Genomic DNA, 17,451 nt, shown 5'->3' on the forward strand with positions numbered 1-17,451 from the left:
AGCTGTGAAAGAGAAACCACGGGGGGGGGGGGGGGGTCAGAAACGAAAATTGGCATGTAACCTATTGAGACATTTGCTATTGTACGTGTGTAATTTCAGCTTCCTTCAAGTAATTTTCAGTTGGTTAGATCTAGAGGAACTGACCATCGGTCAAACTTCCAAAGGTGTGGTCATCTTCAGATCGACTCAGTTGTTCATAAAATCTAGACAACAAATAGAAATATTTCAATCTTAAAAAATATATTTCTTTATAACAGATTTTGTGCCAGATTTCAGATTTCGACTCATTCGATTAAAAAAATGAGCCTATTATAAAACCACATGTATTACTTTTTGACTCACCATCTTAGTATAACAGGGATAGCTACAAAATCTTAAATGAGCTGTTCAAATACTTATATAAAATATGTTGGTTTGAAATATGTTGGATATCAAACAATGTGTCCCAAATCAGCGATTGACGCTATAAAGGCTAGGATCGACAGGTGACTCTGCATGCTAGAGTCGATAGGGTAAACGGAAACACATTTCCCTATGATCAAGTAACTCGAGTAGGTCTTTACCCCCACTCACATTATCACTCTGAGACATTGAACGAGAATGAGTATTTGCGCACTGGACATACTTGTTCTGACTAGTCGACTACAGCCAGTTTTGCTTCTGATGTCGTCAAGGTGCAGTTCCCGTCAAATATTTTAGTGAAAGACTATCTAAATGTCAAGGTCATCGAACACACGAATGTGGAGTCCCTGTGCCGGGCCGAACGACTGCCTCCTTGCCGGACAATTAACTGGGTCATGGTGGCCACTGGTTAGTCTTCATAGCGGGACTCATGCTTAGACTCTCGGTATTTTATTTGTTTATTAGTAATTGTGCCATTCGTGCCACAATGTGTGTTTTATTGTCTTTGGACAGTATAACTCGAGAAGCTATGAATGGATCTCTTTGATATTTAGTAAGTGGACAGAGACGGGGAAAAATGAAGGTCCAGTTTCATAAAGGGCCTCCCAGTGGCTTTCTATGATACTTGAATGGGAGCTCTTGTGTGTTCTGGACATGCCATGATCGTGGTTTTTGAGTGTAGCTATGTAGATCTTGGGTCAAAGAGTAGGTAGTGCAGGTATGGGGTCCCTAGAAGCTTTTGTAACTGCACGGGCCGATTTGGTTTGAGAGTATGTGATTTCGTTTGTGAGAAACAGCCCACCCATGAAGCCTGCTGTAAAGGTCATGGTCATGGTGACATGTGGCTTGGGCTGCAGCTGGGTGCAGTGAGCCGAGCCACGTGCTTCCATTGTCTCCTGACATTGGTGTGGCCCACGACATGTCACACAACATCATAGAACACTTTTTCACATCATTTAGACTCTGGATTCATTTGTATACTAACTCAAAGCTGAGGCTCATAAAATATCATTTTATGGTCTGCTATTCTCGCCCACCAGCAATAAACGGACAAAGGACACCAGGCGTATTACTGCATATAATGTCATTCAGACTCGTCAGCCGACCGGTTTAACTGCTGTGTGACTGTGTGTTGTATGTAGTGCGGATCGGAGTAACGAATACTGTAATTAAACAAGAGTTCGTAGACCTCAGGCCTGCATGAAATGTATTAGGTGTCTGTAGACCTATTGTGTATTTTTTTTCCTTTTCGTCCCTGGTTGCGTGGTTGGAAAAGTGATATTTTTACCGTGTTGGTTGTGCACCATGCAAAAGTCTGAAATTCCATTTTCAGAATGTGTAAGTTTGGGCATGGATGAACATTAATTATTTTGGATTTCTTAAGCATGTAACCAACCACAGTACCTTAAAGTTATTGAGACGACTTTTCCTACCTTTTTTGGTCTCAGAGTCAGATGGCCTATGTAGTTGTTCTGTCACATATGATATATTCAGTACTGATATCTTCCTATTTCAATGTACTGACCTAATGCAGCTGCTAAATCTCCTTATTGTACCAATGATATTCATTAAAGATTTATTTCTGGAGTGTTATATCACTTGACACTGGAAGGTTATTTGCATAATTTGAAAAATCATATTTTTACAGTAGTTCCATAGACAATATGAATAGTGGTAGGCCCCATCCAGCAGCATTAGGGTGGTATGATATTTTGTTCAATTCGTCCAACTAAAACCTAAATCTCCTGAAGTACCTAAGCCAAATTTTACAGCAGAATTTACTACTCAAAATGTCCTTGTCAATCCCATTCATAAATGGCAAGCTGCTGGCAACTTTAAAAAGTTCAGAAAGCTGTTGTAGTCAGAGTGAACACCCAGCAAACATCCCCCCAAATCAATGAGCAGCTGCTTAGAGGAGGAAACAATTTCATCATATTTTTGCAGTGACAAAATGCAACAAACGATACCAAATTTAAAACAAAACTAGAGTTCCACGAACACATACCTTTGCCAAATAAACCAGGTTTGTTATGTAGAATGATGTCTGTAGACAGATGCGTTACTCATTTCATTTTCTTTATAATTATATGCTTGGAGTTGGTTTATAAAATTTTGGCATTGATTATGCAAATTAGATCCCAAGTTACAATTAATTGATATCAAATTGTATCAAGCATTACTTAAGCTATCAGCATACCAAAAATCATGATGATCCTTTGATCCATTCTTGATTTTTTCTCTTTCAAAGTCTTTAAATACACCTCTTACTGTTTTCCCTCTTTCTCAGTTACATATGTGACAACTTTGATGAAAGTACTATAATGGAATGCAGTGGATTTATGAACTTTTCCTAATCAATGATGCAACTTAGCTGTTAACTTGCATAATAAGTATCACATTATATAAGTCTTCACTTAGGCTATCTACATGCCAAAAATCATGACGATCCGTCAACACGTTCACATTTTCTCATTAATTATGCAAATGAGATCATCATTTGCATGAAAAATATGTATTGACATTTCTCTCTTTCTCAGCTACATATGTGACAAGTTTTAAAGTCCTATCATGGAATGTAGTGAATTTATAAAATATCCTCATTAATTATGCAAATTAGTTGTTGATTTGCATAATTGGTATCTCATTATGTAGGCCTTCACTTACGCTACGTACATACCAAAAAACATGATGATCCGTCAACATTTTTATATTTTCTCATTAATTATGTAAATGAGGCCATCATTTGCATAATTGATATCTATCGACATTTCTCTCCTTCCCACCTACATATGTGACAAGTTTTAAAGTCCTATCATGGAATGCAGTGGATTTATAAATTTTCCTCATTAATTATGCAAATTAGCTGTTGATTTGCATAATTAGTATACCATTATGTAAGTCATCACTCATTCTGTCTACATACCAAAAATCATGACGATCCGTCAACACGTTGCAGAGTTATTCTCGTCCAAAGTTTGAAAGGAAACCGGCGCCTGCAGTTCCATAAAAGCCGCTAGGGGGCCCAAACTCACAGCACTTACTCTCTGCCTCGAGGGCTATCTACCGCTTAAAAATTATGATCACAGCATGTCCAGAACACGAGATATCAAAAATTGATGTTCTGCTGCAGTACCTTAGCAAGCCGCTAGGGGGCCCATTATCGAACTTGACCTTCGTTTTCCCGACCCCTACCCACCTACCAAATATTATCGGGATCCATCCAAGACTTCTTGAGTTATGCTGTTAACAGACAGACACACAGACACACAGACACACAGACTCACAAGCCCAAAACATAACCTTAGCCATTCTGGCAAAGGTAACAAAGCCTCTACCACTTAACCTTGCCCGTACTATAGATTAAGCAGGCCCAAAAATCAAGCGAATATGACTAGCCCCAAACTACAAATTACCTGCATACAATACGGAAATGGCATCCCCAAAGAAACAACAAGAAACAGGAAAAATCATACACATACCTTTGTCTTACACTCAAGCTCTATACATTTCTCCTCCACTTTAGAAAGTTGTATCTTCTGCTGATTGCCAAACAGGGTAAAGGAACTTGTACCAGAACATTAAACCCAGTACTACACAGCTCTCAAAACACCACAAACTCGGACTAAGAAGCAAACTCAAACTGTACCTAACAAATACAGCAACAGATACTAGACTAAGTATATCATCTGGCAGGTCAGACACTGTTGATACAAAGTAACCTGATACATTGAAGGTGGCCCAGGCCAGATGATGGTTCTAGGTGTAAACTTAAAGACCTCTCAATCAACCAAAACAGATTATGGTTCTACCCAACCCAACCGTCAGCAACCAAGCAGATATTGGGGGGATGCCCCAACCACGAAAACAGGGTCAACCTACAGTATCAAGTTCAAGCACTAGGAGGCCCAAAATCAAACCTGACCACCAGGACACCAGCAACAGCCCACGTTACAAATAGCAACACAATGGCACCTTGCGTTCCGGAGATACAGCGCACGCGTCGTGCCCGCACAAAAGGTAACCTGGAATGTCAAGTTCAAGCACCAAGGGCGCCAAAATCAAAATTGAGAATTATTCAGCCACTGCCAACACATGTGCCAAATATCATTGCGCCCGCACCATCCGTTCAGAAGATATAACTCCGGAAATACCCCTCCCGGACACAAAATTCGACCTGCCGTGTCAAGTTCAAACGCGACAAGGCCCAAAGTCTATCCTAGGGCACAGGCAACAACCCCCGGCCATGCACCAAAACTCGTCGCAATGGCGCGTATCGTTCCGGACACACAACGCCAAAAGTGCCCAAAAAACACCAAAAATGCCACCTGCAATGTCAAGTTCAAACGCCAGGAGGCCCAAAATCAAACCTGAGTGTCAAGCCACCACCCCCAACCCGCATACCAAAAATCGTCGTGCTCGCACCATCCGTTCTCGAGATACAGCGCCCTAAAGCCCCAGCTTCCAAATTTTCCCACGCCCGTGAAAACCATACCTGCATACATGCAGGTAAAAAGCAACGGAGAGGGATCTAAATTTTAGTCGGAAGTACTCGGTCCTTTTTCAGGTTCTACATCACCTGCACTTCATAGTCATTCCGCCAGATGTCTACCGTCCCAACTTGGAATGAATGGGACTTGGACGTTCGATGTTTGTCCATATGTGGCATGCCTGTAATGTTTTCCAGTCTGAAAGTTGAGATATTTACTAGAGTTCATTGGGCTAAGTGACAGCTGTTCTTCCAGGAGAGGGAAATGCGATACATAAATAACAGAGAGTTACATTCAACATACATAAACGTAAAATTACAATACATGTAACATACAATGATTTCAAACTAAGAATCACAAACATGTGTCTCAGCGTGTGTTTCATTCAGTGAAGTTGTGAAGATGCATATGGTCACGAGGGTAAGACAAAAAGAAGCCGACAACACGAGATATCAAAACTGGAAGTCTGCAACAGTACCGTTATACCAAGGAAAGCAGTCCAAAATCTAACAATTTCTTCGATCACTGATGACATGACCTAACCACATACCAAATGTCATGACAATCCATCCATAGCCTATTCAGTTGTGTTGCTGTGAAACACATACAATATGACAAACATACAAACGCTACCCAATACATAATCTTCTCAGCGAAGGTAATGGCTAGTCAAGTCGGACAAAGACAAAGTGTAACGTTACTGTTTGCTTCTTTAGTTGGGGGCGTGGTTCCGTCAGTCCCCGGAACCAAGTCACAGTGAGCGTCCTTGCCCTTAATTCGAAACGATTGAATTTTTCTCCCAAATCGTTCATTGGCCACCGAAGTTTGCTTCTGAAGTCAACAACAGCAGATACGTTAAGATAGAATAGACCTATAGATGTCAAGTTGACAATAGGTCAATTCTATTGGAACTTATTTGTTGTTGTTAACTTGAGAAGGAATCTTCGTCAATTGATAGAAGTTTGAATAGAACTTGAGTATATCTCGTGTTTCGTATACAAATATATATGTATGCGTCTGATACATGCTCGCAGCTATAGAGGGCAGTACGATCGAGGTAAAGGGAGAGGTTTATCATAGTCATGGACAGGTTTCGACAGAGCTTGTCAAGTAACGTTAGTTCTGATCACCACAATCTATTCGTGTTCTCTTTGTGATAGCCAAAAAAGAAGTTAGCGTCCACACATTCACATGATCGTTTGGTGACAACAAACCTATTTTGGGGACACGGATTTGTCCAGAATTGGATCTCGGGACAAAATGTGTGTCGGTGGCCTACATTCCGGACAGTAGAATTAGGTCAAACGTCGGTACGTCCAGAAATGAGAGCAACAACCTAAATGACAGAGAAGTACTCACTCATCGTGGGGGTACATTATGTAAATAACGAGATAAAATCATTCCTGTAGCAGTGAAGTGTCGATTTTTATGCAGCAGACATTAGAATATTCCGAAACATCAGTGTCAAAGGAAAATCATAACTTGATCTTACTTCCTTTTCCCTAAAATACCCAGCACCATTCACCCCTGTGTTGTGCTAGAGTGGTACAGTCTAAGTAAGCACCATGCTGATCTCTCCTAAACAAGATATTTACGGTTCTGCCCTTAGGTCGACTGTGTGTGTTCACAACAACAGCACCTAGATCCTGGAAAGGTGTCCAAGGATAAGGAAAGTCGTTATAGGAAAAAAACTCAATACGGAAAGTAGTGAACATCAGTAAGAAGATTACCAATTCTCAGGTTTTGGAAGGTGCGTGTCATTGTATTTTCTTTGACCGTTGGTGATACTAACAGCGATGTTTTATACATCTGGTGTATTATTTGCAGCCAGTAGGTACCCAACTTTTGAACAATGAGGCCAATTTTCGTGCAAAAGGCACCTCCTCAAATATGGGACCCCCGTTTAAGTACGGCCCGGCTTCGTGACTAATGATCTACATTGTAGTATGTGAAAATACCTACTTGCTGGCCATATACTAGTCATACGTATCACTCTTGACAGCCGCGTATGTATCTATGGAATTAATTAAGGTGGAAAATCACTAGCATCTTGTATGAACAGCGCCTGGTAACGCTACGGTCACACTTGCAAACCGGGGCTTTCGGGAACGAAAAGCATAGATATCATTATCATAGAATATAACATAACTTACAGAACAAAATAGTCATCAGCGTAATTGGTGTATGTTCCTTGATGAAAATTGTTATTTATTTTTTGCTCCCGCAAACATCTCGGCCGGTCGTCGGATTTGAAATGTGATCTTAGCATAAGCGAGGCTAGTCTAACGAGAGGCCATTACACATGGCAAATCATCACTGCTTCGTGCTACAAATGCTACATCTTGTTATAGACACCATGCATTTTCTGCTGCTTTTAAGTTTTTAAAATACCAAAGGGGTTATACATCGTTCTACTTTGTACCAAGCCATTCATACTTCGTACTAAGTGGTGTTCCTTTTTTCGGGACAGAGTACATTCCTCAATTAATTCAATGCCCAGTGCGCATTCGCCTGCACTTTGGGACACAGCATTGTTTGCGCCGTTGAACAATATGCGCCTATCTCAGAGCAGATGTTAGTTCTGGCTTCGGGGTGTTTTCGCGCAGCGTGTTTTTTTTTTACGTCGCTCGTCCTTCGTGAAAACCCTACTAGAGAGACTTAAAAGACCGCATAATTGCATTTATAGCAAACCAGAGCGAACATTTGGGCATACTTGTTAATTGGACATGTTATTCCACATCGCCAAACAATGGTGTGAAATGTGTCCTAAATGTAGGTTGAATAATAACGTCACGTGGCGTATTGCTTCTATCCTGACGCCCCCTCTCTTTCCCCATGGTACGTCCCGGCACTATAAGCATCCAATCGGCGATGACCTGAGTGAGGTAACTATAGTACATTGTAGTAGTATATCGTATATGAACTTACATGTAGATCTCAATTGATAAAAATTTTTCTACCAATGCAGCACTGCTCAGACGAGATGACACTGTGTATACAAGTTCTGTTGGTCGGCACTCTGTTACAGGCGGTGTTGTCCGCCCGCATCGTGCACCTGGTGCCGCCTTACAGCCGAGGGAGTCACTTCTCCGTGGCGTCCCGAGTGGCCGAGGGTCTGGCTGACCGAGGGCACGACGTAACCATGGTGTTACAAGGGGACGGTTACAGAGGCGTCAGTCACAAATACCGCGTTGAGAAGACCAAATCAGCCTTCACCGAAGACGCAAAGGAGGCCAACTTCCAGGACTTTCTTTCTCACACTCTCGCCGGTCAGTACGACTCGGACATGGTGTCCAAACTCTTCGGACACATGGTAGACGAATGCCAAGCGATGCTTAACGACGAGGACCTTTTCCAGACCATGAATTCTTCCATGTTCGACCTTGCAGTTATCGACCCGTTCAACTTCTGTCCGTACATCTACGTCCAGCGGCTGGGGGTCCGTTTCGTGGTGTTGGACGCCACCCCGGCGTTTTTTAGCGGGCGGAACGCCTACCTGCCCTCTCCGCCGACGTACGTCCCCGCCCTGTCCTCCCAGCTCACCGACAAGATGGACCTACCGGGTCGGCTGAAGAACACGCTGCTGGGGCTGGTGTCGTCCGCTATGGATTCTTACATTCTCTCACTCTTTGATAAGCTCCGGCTCATCAATGGGATCTGTCCTGACCTGACGTTCGCGCAGATGATGAGCAGGGCGGAGTTTTGGATGTTCCAGTCGGACGTGGCGCTCGACTTCCCCCGCCCGACCATGCCCAACGTACAGTTCGTCGGGGGCCTGACGGCTCGGCCGGGCAGCCCGCTACCCCAGGTGAGATCAGCATTTCAGATCTTTGATCTACACTGTAGGCTTGTTCTTTAATGCTTTGTTTATTCATATACATGTGCATTAGATCGTAAAATGATAACAGTAAATGGTATACTTTGGGGTCTTTGGGCTTCCCCTAAAACTTAAGAATATGAGAATACGACGTAGTTCCGGTATACATATATAAGCAATTAAAAAATTAACTAATGAAAGAAAAAAAATCAAAATTATCTAACAAGACGTCTATATAACTTTACATAGAACTCGTAGACATGTGAAAAACCATTTATCATACTTGAAAATGATTTTAAGGGTCAATGGTCTGTTATTTCACAGGAACTGGCTGAGTTCGTAGAAGACTGGGAAGACCACGGCGTGGTAGTGGTGTCCTTCGGCTCGGTCATAGACAACATTCCTGACCGGACGCTCCTGGAGAAGCTCGCGGAGGGACTCGCCAGCCTGCACCAGCGGGTCGTCTGGAAGTTCACGGGCGTGCCGCCGTCCAACCTCGGCAACAACACCAAACTCATGGCCTGGCTGCCGCAGAACGATTTACTAGGTATATATTGCCTTCTAGCGATTGTTAGGTCAATATACTGCCTTCTAGCGATTGTGCGGTCAATGACCTGCCATTACAGTAAGCCTTTAATTTGGAGCAATTACCAACTGTTATGTCTAGAGCTATACGCTGTTTCTTACACCGTACATGTATATACGTGTACCGTTATCATGGTGAAAAAATAGACAGCTCTGCAGTGGGGAGAAAGTTAAAATCGACATGTCCTAAAATTGGGATCATCGCAATTTTCATATTTCCTAGAAACCTTTGTTTGTCGCACCGATGAGCCTTAGGGGACCCTTGGTCAATGTAAGCAGGTGGGAAAAGATGGACAAAAATATATACTGACTCAGTGACTGAGTCTGTTTTTCTTTTTCCTCCCTTTTTCTTGTTCACAGCTGGGGGTATCATAACATCCGCCCATGACTTTGCGCGCCGTATTTATTGACTCAACTATGGGATATACGACCAAATCCACATCCGCCACAACGTAACCTCGCTTTAGGGACACCGTAAAGGTTACTCCAGTTCAAAATGACCGATCGGTATCAATAACCATTAACCATTTCGGCTTTCAATGGTACATGCATGTATGTACATGCATTGTATTTTGAACGAACAAAATCAATTACATGTATATCATAAGCTGTTCTACGGAAATATTCAAGTGCTTTGTTAAAAGCGTTTTAAACGGCTTCATATATAACTTCCTATTAGACATCGCGCATAGGGAGTTCATTGACCCACTGCTCTTCGCAAATTGCCTTCCAAAATGTCATTGATTCTTCTACAACACATTCCACAAGAACAATAGACCTTTTTATCTGGTTAAAGAATTGCTCTTCCAACCCAGGTGTTTCCAGTAGGGTTGTGTCTATATAAAATCTCTAATTGTTTTGTGTGTGCAATTGCAATTACCGGACATTCGAATCCTTCACTCACAAAACAAGAAAACAATTGTTTTGGCTCAAAAGGTGAAACGTAATGTGGTTAACGATGATTGACGACGTAATTGCGGGGAAGGCCAAGTGTTGTTTTGATGCTTCCCTACCTGACCTCAGGTTGTCTCTTTATGTGACATCTTCGTTACACAATCCGCTACAACAGCTACTTTCAAAACAAAACTTGGGAAAAAAATCAAAATACATAGAAGTACGACGCCGTCAGAAGAGTCATACACCTCGTCCGGGTAAATACAGACTGACATAAATGAGGTGCACTCAAGTTCAATGCACTCAAGTTCAATGGAAGTTTCCACTAATATCTTATTCGCTCCCAAAATCCATGTCGATATTTTGAACCGCTCATTGAAAACTGTGCTTTTGACCAAGGGGGTTTAATCGATGAAACCTCTTTTGTTTGACAATAAATGAGGCTTGAAAAGTTGAACAGTGAACTGATTGCAATGATACCCGGGCAATGACCGTTCATAGACCCCGTTTAAGGGACGCCCGCCGTGTTTCCCAGGCAGATAATGAGGGCGTGACTCTATCAGTCCGTATCTATCACCTCGCTCAGGTCACTGGAGTTCATGTCTAGGTCGTCTGAGTTCACACAGCAAAACACCTGCCCAGAGCTGGGAGAAAGACTCATTTCCGACTCTGCTTACCTTCGCTAAGAGGGGGATGTTTTTTGGTACTGTTCGTCTATCTGTGTTTTTGGCATAACGCGAGAGGCTATGAACGGATCTTTATCATATTTAGTACGTAGCATTTTGTCCATTTCACACATGAAATATGTATACTCAGGCAATAAAGAATTTTGGAAATGTTATGACAAATCACGAAAGGGCGAGAAATTGCATCACCGGTCTTGATTGTACTATCCTGATTGCGACCTGGGCATTAAACGAGATATTGGAAAATTCACGACGTTATGGCAGAACGACTTGAATGTGTCTCATGACCTACAACAAGGACAACTGGCTGATGAATAAAAATCCATTGGCATTCTCACCAGCGGTGTTTTCATTCACGGTCGCGTCAATGACAGACAGATGTAGAGGGGGCATCTACTCATCCTTGTTATTCATACTACGGGATAGGTGATGGATAATGTATAAATAGCAGAATATGAGATATCAAAACCGGGAGTCCTGCTGCAATACCATTGAACGCCGCCAGGGGGCATAATGTAGTCATTCCTTAATTTTGACACCTATCAACATAGCAAATGTCATATTCAACTTCTGGAGTTACGCTGTCCATGTAAAATACAGTTAATCTTCCACTGCTTTCCCTGAACAGTACAGTATCTACATCTTCTCTCCGAAACATGCAGCTGTTTTGCACCAGCCCTTTCCTATTTCTAGTGAATGAGTGCTTACTCTCATCAATAGCAAATTCAACTCATTAGGGTTAAGAACTACAATAAGACCAGAGGTATTAGTACTTACTCGCCTCTGTCCCCTGTTCACCACAGCCCACCCTCACACCAGGGCCTTCGTGACCCATGCGGGAATCAACGGACTGTATGAGGCCCTGTACCACGCCGTGCCGGTGGTCGGCCTGCCCATGTTCGCTGACCAGTTCGACAACATGGCGCGGATGGCGGGGAAGGGCATGGGGATAACCCTGGACATCTGGAACCTGCGGCCTGAGCACCTGTCTGCAGCTGTCACCAAAGTCATCCAGGACAAACGGTAAGCACAGGCACAATGTTCAACCACATCATAACACACAAGATTGGATTATCTGACTCTCATTGTGCTGAACCAACTGACACAACATATGACTATGAAGGTTAGACATCCAGGTAAATAATGTATAAAAGCAATTCAAACTCTACAGCTGGATAAAATTGGAGATTTACTTTCAGATGTTTCGAGTGACATCCATCACTCTTCTTCAGTGTTACTAGTGTTAAAACTGCCACAACATTCCATAAAGAAAGTGTCCCATTGAATAGTAGCAAAGCTCTTTATTCAAAGATTCACAATAGCCAACATTTCCGAGACTGTACTCTAAGCAATAAATAATGACTGACTCTACTTCACACTGTAGCTAGGTGTCACTGCTGCAGTATGAAGAATATGGTCCCAAATGTGACTAAGTCTATATCCCCCTCATCGTGGTTCATTACTGGAGTGAATTTACTGATCCATACAGCCTCCTTAATCTGAGACCATCTTTTTCCATCTCTATGGCATTTACCAACCTGAAGAAATTATTCAGGAAAGTTTTCCATTAAAAAGTCACAAATGCAAGTATTTTTAGCAAAGAATCTGTCAAGCAATATTTTTCATTTCTATCATTTGACATTACATTTTTTTCTGACGCAGGTACAAGACTACTATTGACCACTACTCCCGGATCCACCGTGACCAGCCCCTACTTCCAGTGGACCGTGCTGTGTTCTGGATCGAGCACGTTCTCCGCAACAATGGTGGCGACCACATGCGCCCCCAGGTCTTCAACCTCCCGTGGTACCAACGTTACATGTTGGACATCTTTGCCATCATTGGCTCTTTCCTTCTAACTTTATTGTTAGTGGTCACTGTTGCACTGAGAAAAAGTGTGCTGTTGCTCTTCACTTTCGGTAACCTTCTGTGGGTGTCTCTGAAGAACTTGAAGCTAAAAACAGAGTAGTTCACAGTACGTACTAAGATAACGTGATGTTCTTTAATGTTTAAGCCAAGTCATTGCCAGTATGATACCTCTTAGGCAGTCCAGTCTCAGGGGACCATCTGTGCACCTCTGGAGGCTTGACGATATGATAATTACTACCTCAAGGATAAAAACAATGTATTTTGGCGGTACCTCAGGGGCGGAGCCATTACTACTCCTATTGGAGATATTCTAGCTGTACATCAATGTTACCATATAGAGACTCAAGGCATTCTAAAACCTTCTTCTGGATACTTTCTACTTGAGATTTTGGGCAGTAATCATCATCAGAAGATCTGTGGAAGAAAAAGAGAACAGTGCAATTATGTACACCAGGGCAGTAACATATATCTAAGAAAAGATGTACAATGGTAACAAAGACAAAACTGTTATTTCATATATGGGGAGAGTCTATTTTTTGGTTACTGTATATTTTATCTAAATTATGTCTAACACTGTTTTCATTTTATGTAGATTAACTGACATAGAAATAACAATAGGGGTAAGGATAGGATGTGTGTTTGAAATTATCTGTATAGCTGGTGAATAAAGGATTTGGTAAAAAGCTGGTGAGTGTGATGGTCTATCCTTCTTTATGTATTCCATGAAAAGTTGTTATAAAGCCACATCAATTTGATTTGTTGGTTCACAGATATTTAAAAGTCAAAATACAGCAAGTGGACATCATAAATGCAATGAGCTAGGAGGAGAACTTGCGCCAAGGCATACACCTGATCCTCAGGCTTTGTTATCATGATGTTTGCCAAGTTAAGCATATTCAAATTTTTTTTTTATTCCGTGAACCAACAAAATAAATTGGTACTGCCATGCAGTGTGCTGCTCACATTAAGACCATACTGTTCTGAATGAAATTGACACTGCATGGATTTACTTGATATGCAAAACAAGCAAAAAAGAACCACCTTGCTATAGTGACCAGCGTAGGCCTAGGGAGGCAGGACAGCATGGTTTCCATGGCAACAGTCAGGTTTGATATCTCCTCCTGAGAGCTGACATGATGTGGGAGCTCTGTGTCATCACAGGTACAGCCTGCCAGGTGGATCTGGGGTCATTACAAGGAGAAAAAGGAAGAAAAGATTAAGAAGCCTTACGTATCTGAGTTACTCAGCTCCGAACCCATCCTTAGAAAGGTCTTATATATTAACCAAAAAAGCTGAAGAATTTCTTCTGAATAAAGTTATGAGTTTCCCACTTCCATCTGATTGAACATACAATATATGTATTTCAACAGATAGCATCCCACTGAAGCACTCTCTCTTTTTCTACAATGAGTTAGCAAAGCATTTGAAGAACACGTACCAGTTCAAAGTCAAGGTTTTCCTGAAATGTTTCCCTCATACTTCTCAGAAGAGTTGATAAGAGCTCCTTCCTAGAAATATAAACAGTAAATGATATTATGTACACTGTATATACATATGCACTATTCTTTTGAAACACATCTGTAGAAAGAAATCAGAAATTAATAAAATGGCAGAGATGAGTTTCACTTGCACAAGAGCAAAGTTCCACATATTAAAGAAGGCTCATACAATGAGGGGTCTTACTGCAATTTTGTGGGGCTTTATTTTTGCAGTGGATGGGTAAAGGATATTAACACAGTTGAAACAATTCTATAATCAACAAAAGAAAAGCCCATTCCAGCATCATTAATTTGAAGTAGAGAGGTCATCGGAAAAAAAAAAAAAAACATTTCAAGATATCAATAAATAAATATATAAAATATGTGGTTGTTTGAAATGAAAATTTCCACAAATGACCTGTTGCTATCACACTTAATGTCCTTGATGTCTGTCCCATTCTGAAGGTCAGTGCAGATGTCTTCCAGCTGTTCCAAGAGCTGCTGTCTCCCCTCTGTATACGCGAGGAGAGCATCCACATCAGTGCTACCTGGTCTCTCAAAATTGTACAGTTTACGGATGATGTCAAACTGTTCCTGTTAACATGGAGGATGACACAAAAGAAAAATAGATTTAGTTATTCAAATAGAACACATCTTTCATCGTTTCATGTATTACAAAATATTGGTTGCATCAGGAAATGTCGACAAGACAAGATTTTACAAACTACAATTACAATTTGCCAGTATTGGCCTCAAAGCGTATTGCAAATGACTGATTTCTACTGTACTTACATCTGTGAAAAGGTCCTGAAAGGGATTCTGAGTTGAGAAGAAATCCAGATCGATGTCAAGAATCGTTGCACTGCTGTTTCTCACACTTGTAAGTATCTCTATCAAGATCTTCCTGTTCGCAACATCAAAATCTTCTGGTATGCACTCTTCAAATCTGTGTTGAACACCATCATTTGTACATTTGCCACAGTTAAGAGGGTCTGTGCTTTTGCTGGGGTAGTTCTGGGCTGTGCCGTCTTGTTTTTCAGCATCGAGCTCTGTCTGGTGATCCTTTCTTGTTCTCTTCACCTCAGGCTCTGTGTTGTCGTGTGTTGTATGACTAGACTCTGACAGTGTCAAGACATGTAGGGTGATCAGTCTCTTGTTTTCCAGCTGACTTTCAGGTGCGTATAAAGCCTCACTTAGGAAGTAGGACTCTGTACTTGATACCCTGGTGGAGGACAATATACCAACAACCTGCTTAATATATCTACCAGAACTGAATCTACATATAGATACACAGATAATAAACGTTGCCTTTAGTTCCTCATGACATGGGCTTAGCAAACAAATTGTTTTGGATTCATTAGAAATTCAGATGATAGAAAGACAATATGTTTACTCCCATTTCTAGACAGCTTGGTGTCTTCATATTCCATTTCTATCCACTGTCTATTCTGGTGACCAGTATAACTTGCCCTTCACTCCATTTTTCTCTGACTTGTCTTCCTTTTCCACGAAAAGAAGTTTCAGTACTAATTTCTAGCAAAAGAAGCTCTAGCTGACACTGTGACTAGTCACTTATGTTGTTAATTGCTGGCAAGGGATGTAAAAATTTTCAAGAAAGAAAGAAATGATGGCATGAAGAAGACCAAGCCTTACCTGATGGTGCCTGATGTCCTATGTTTCCCTATGTAAAAGGAAACCGTCTGTTCCTGTATCTGTTCAGCCCAGGGTGGTTTCACCCACACCACACAGTCCAGGTGACCAGCATAGGCTGCAGGGAGGATCCAGTTCTCGATACTCAAGGTACTGAAAAAGGTCCAAAGGAGATTAGGCAACCTTCCTTTCTTAGCAATACACATGCAACAATACACATCCCCAATGGCTGACACAGGTACAAGTCATCATGAGGATGGGACAATATAAAATCTTCAAATAGGGAAAACAACACAGTGTATTCCATATTAGACCAGGTCCCAGCTCAACCACAGGTCTGACTGCTGGATGGCTGAAAAACAAAGTGTTGCGTTCATTATATTTATGTCATAGGCAGGTTGTGATAACAGTAACATTTCATATGGGTGTTCTGGACTAGTCTATATTTTACAGTATCACATGGGCTCATACGTGTACTTGTGTTACAAAAGTTTCTTTGGAACAATTTAAATGTACTTTGCATGCACTGCGTGTTGGCTTTAAAAAATTTGGCCATGCAGTTGGGCTGGTATCTCAGACACACCATATTTGTGAGAGCATCAGTCCCAACCTCTGAATTTGGTTTTGACAACGGTCCATAGAAAATGCACTCAAATTTCTACTAAGTAGTTTCTGCAGACTCTTACTTGAATAATTCCTCCCTGTTGAAGACGGTGTCCGCAGGCATCTTCCATGGGATGAGCATGTCAGGATGGGAGTCCAGGTGGACCATGGTTACACCGTGGAGAGGGAGGTGGTGGGAGCCAATTGCACGGTAGATATAGTACAGCGCCTGCAGTACAATTTGGTTGGGCATGGTTATCGACAGGATGATCCTGTCACAATCCTATCAACCAGCTAAACAAACACTGGAGCCATCTGAGCCATCTGCCTAGCCGATGACCTGAAGTGACAATATCAGTTCACTACAGGAGTCCACTCCTCCCTCGACTGAAGATGGTACTAGAGTATGCAGGTATGCACAGTGCAAAAAGGGTCTTACTATAAGGCAGGAATCTCAGAAATACCTCTAAATATGACACCCAAGTGAAGAATGATGTCAACAGTGACAAACATTCTTATTGACAGGAACATCCTGTCAAATCATACTATATTCATACGACATCACACTATGTTTAAATCATACTATTTTTAGTTTACTCTAAAAACAATTCTTGGATCATGGGGAGGGGGGGCAAGTGACAGTGATATACTCACATCATTATGGTCTTCCACAACCCAAACAGGTGTATTTCTGTACTTCTTTAGTGTCTTGCAAGCTTCCGCCATTATTCTATGTCACACTACACCAACAAATCAGTAATAAGGTCTCTGAAATAACTCAAATTGGCAAAATCATCGTCTTTCAAAACTTTAATTTGTCCGCCATTTTGATCACGGCATGATGGGAATTCTATATGACTATGCCACTAAGACACAGGGGTGTCCATGTTGTAGATGTTTTATACATAATACATTGCGTTACCTTTACAACGACTATATTGCCATTAAAAGTGTTCAACATTAATAAGACCTAAACCGAA

General features: G+C 41.6%; 2 protein-coding genes across 2 annotated transcripts; one reads left to right on the forward strand and one right to left on the reverse strand.

The window, feature by feature from the left end:
• The first annotated feature begins 6,430 nt into the window (after positions 1 to 6,430).
• On the forward strand, positions 6,431 to 12,872 carry LOC118417462 (2-hydroxyacylsphingosine 1-beta-galactosyltransferase-like). The gene is made up of 5 exons (XM_035823028.1): positions 6,431 to 6,639; positions 7,858 to 8,697; positions 9,031 to 9,253; positions 11,675 to 11,894; positions 12,534 to 12,872. The coding sequence occupies exons 2-5, from the start codon at positions 7,873 to 7,875 to the stop codon at positions 12,838 to 12,840; spliced, it is 1,575 nt and encodes a 524-aa protein (XP_035678921.1). The 5' UTR covers positions 6,431 to 6,639; positions 7,858 to 7,872; the 3' UTR covers positions 12,841 to 12,872.
• A 121-nt stretch (positions 12,873 to 12,993) lies between these two features.
• Positions 12,994 to 17,335, reverse strand: LOC118417463 (UPF0489 protein C5orf22 homolog). Its single transcript, XM_035823029.1, has 8 exons — positions 17,126 to 17,335; positions 16,555 to 16,700; positions 15,872 to 16,021; positions 15,011 to 15,440; positions 14,637 to 14,812; positions 14,179 to 14,248; positions 13,782 to 13,921; positions 12,994 to 13,154 (listed from the first exon to the last, which is right to left on the reverse strand). Exons 1-8 carry the CDS (start codon positions 17,195 to 17,197, stop codon positions 13,037 to 13,039), a joined length of 1,302 nt encoding a protein of 433 aa, XP_035678922.1. The 5' UTR covers positions 17,198 to 17,335; the 3' UTR covers positions 12,994 to 13,036.
• Positions 17,336 to 17,451: the final 116 nt, after the last annotated feature.

This window comes from Branchiostoma floridae, chromosome 6 (assembly GCF_000003815.2).
Source record: "Branchiostoma floridae strain S238N-H82 chromosome 6, Bfl_VNyyK, whole genome shotgun sequence".
In the NCBI taxonomy this organism is placed as follows: Eukaryota; Metazoa; Chordata; class Leptocardii; order Amphioxiformes; family Branchiostomatidae; genus Branchiostoma; species Branchiostoma floridae.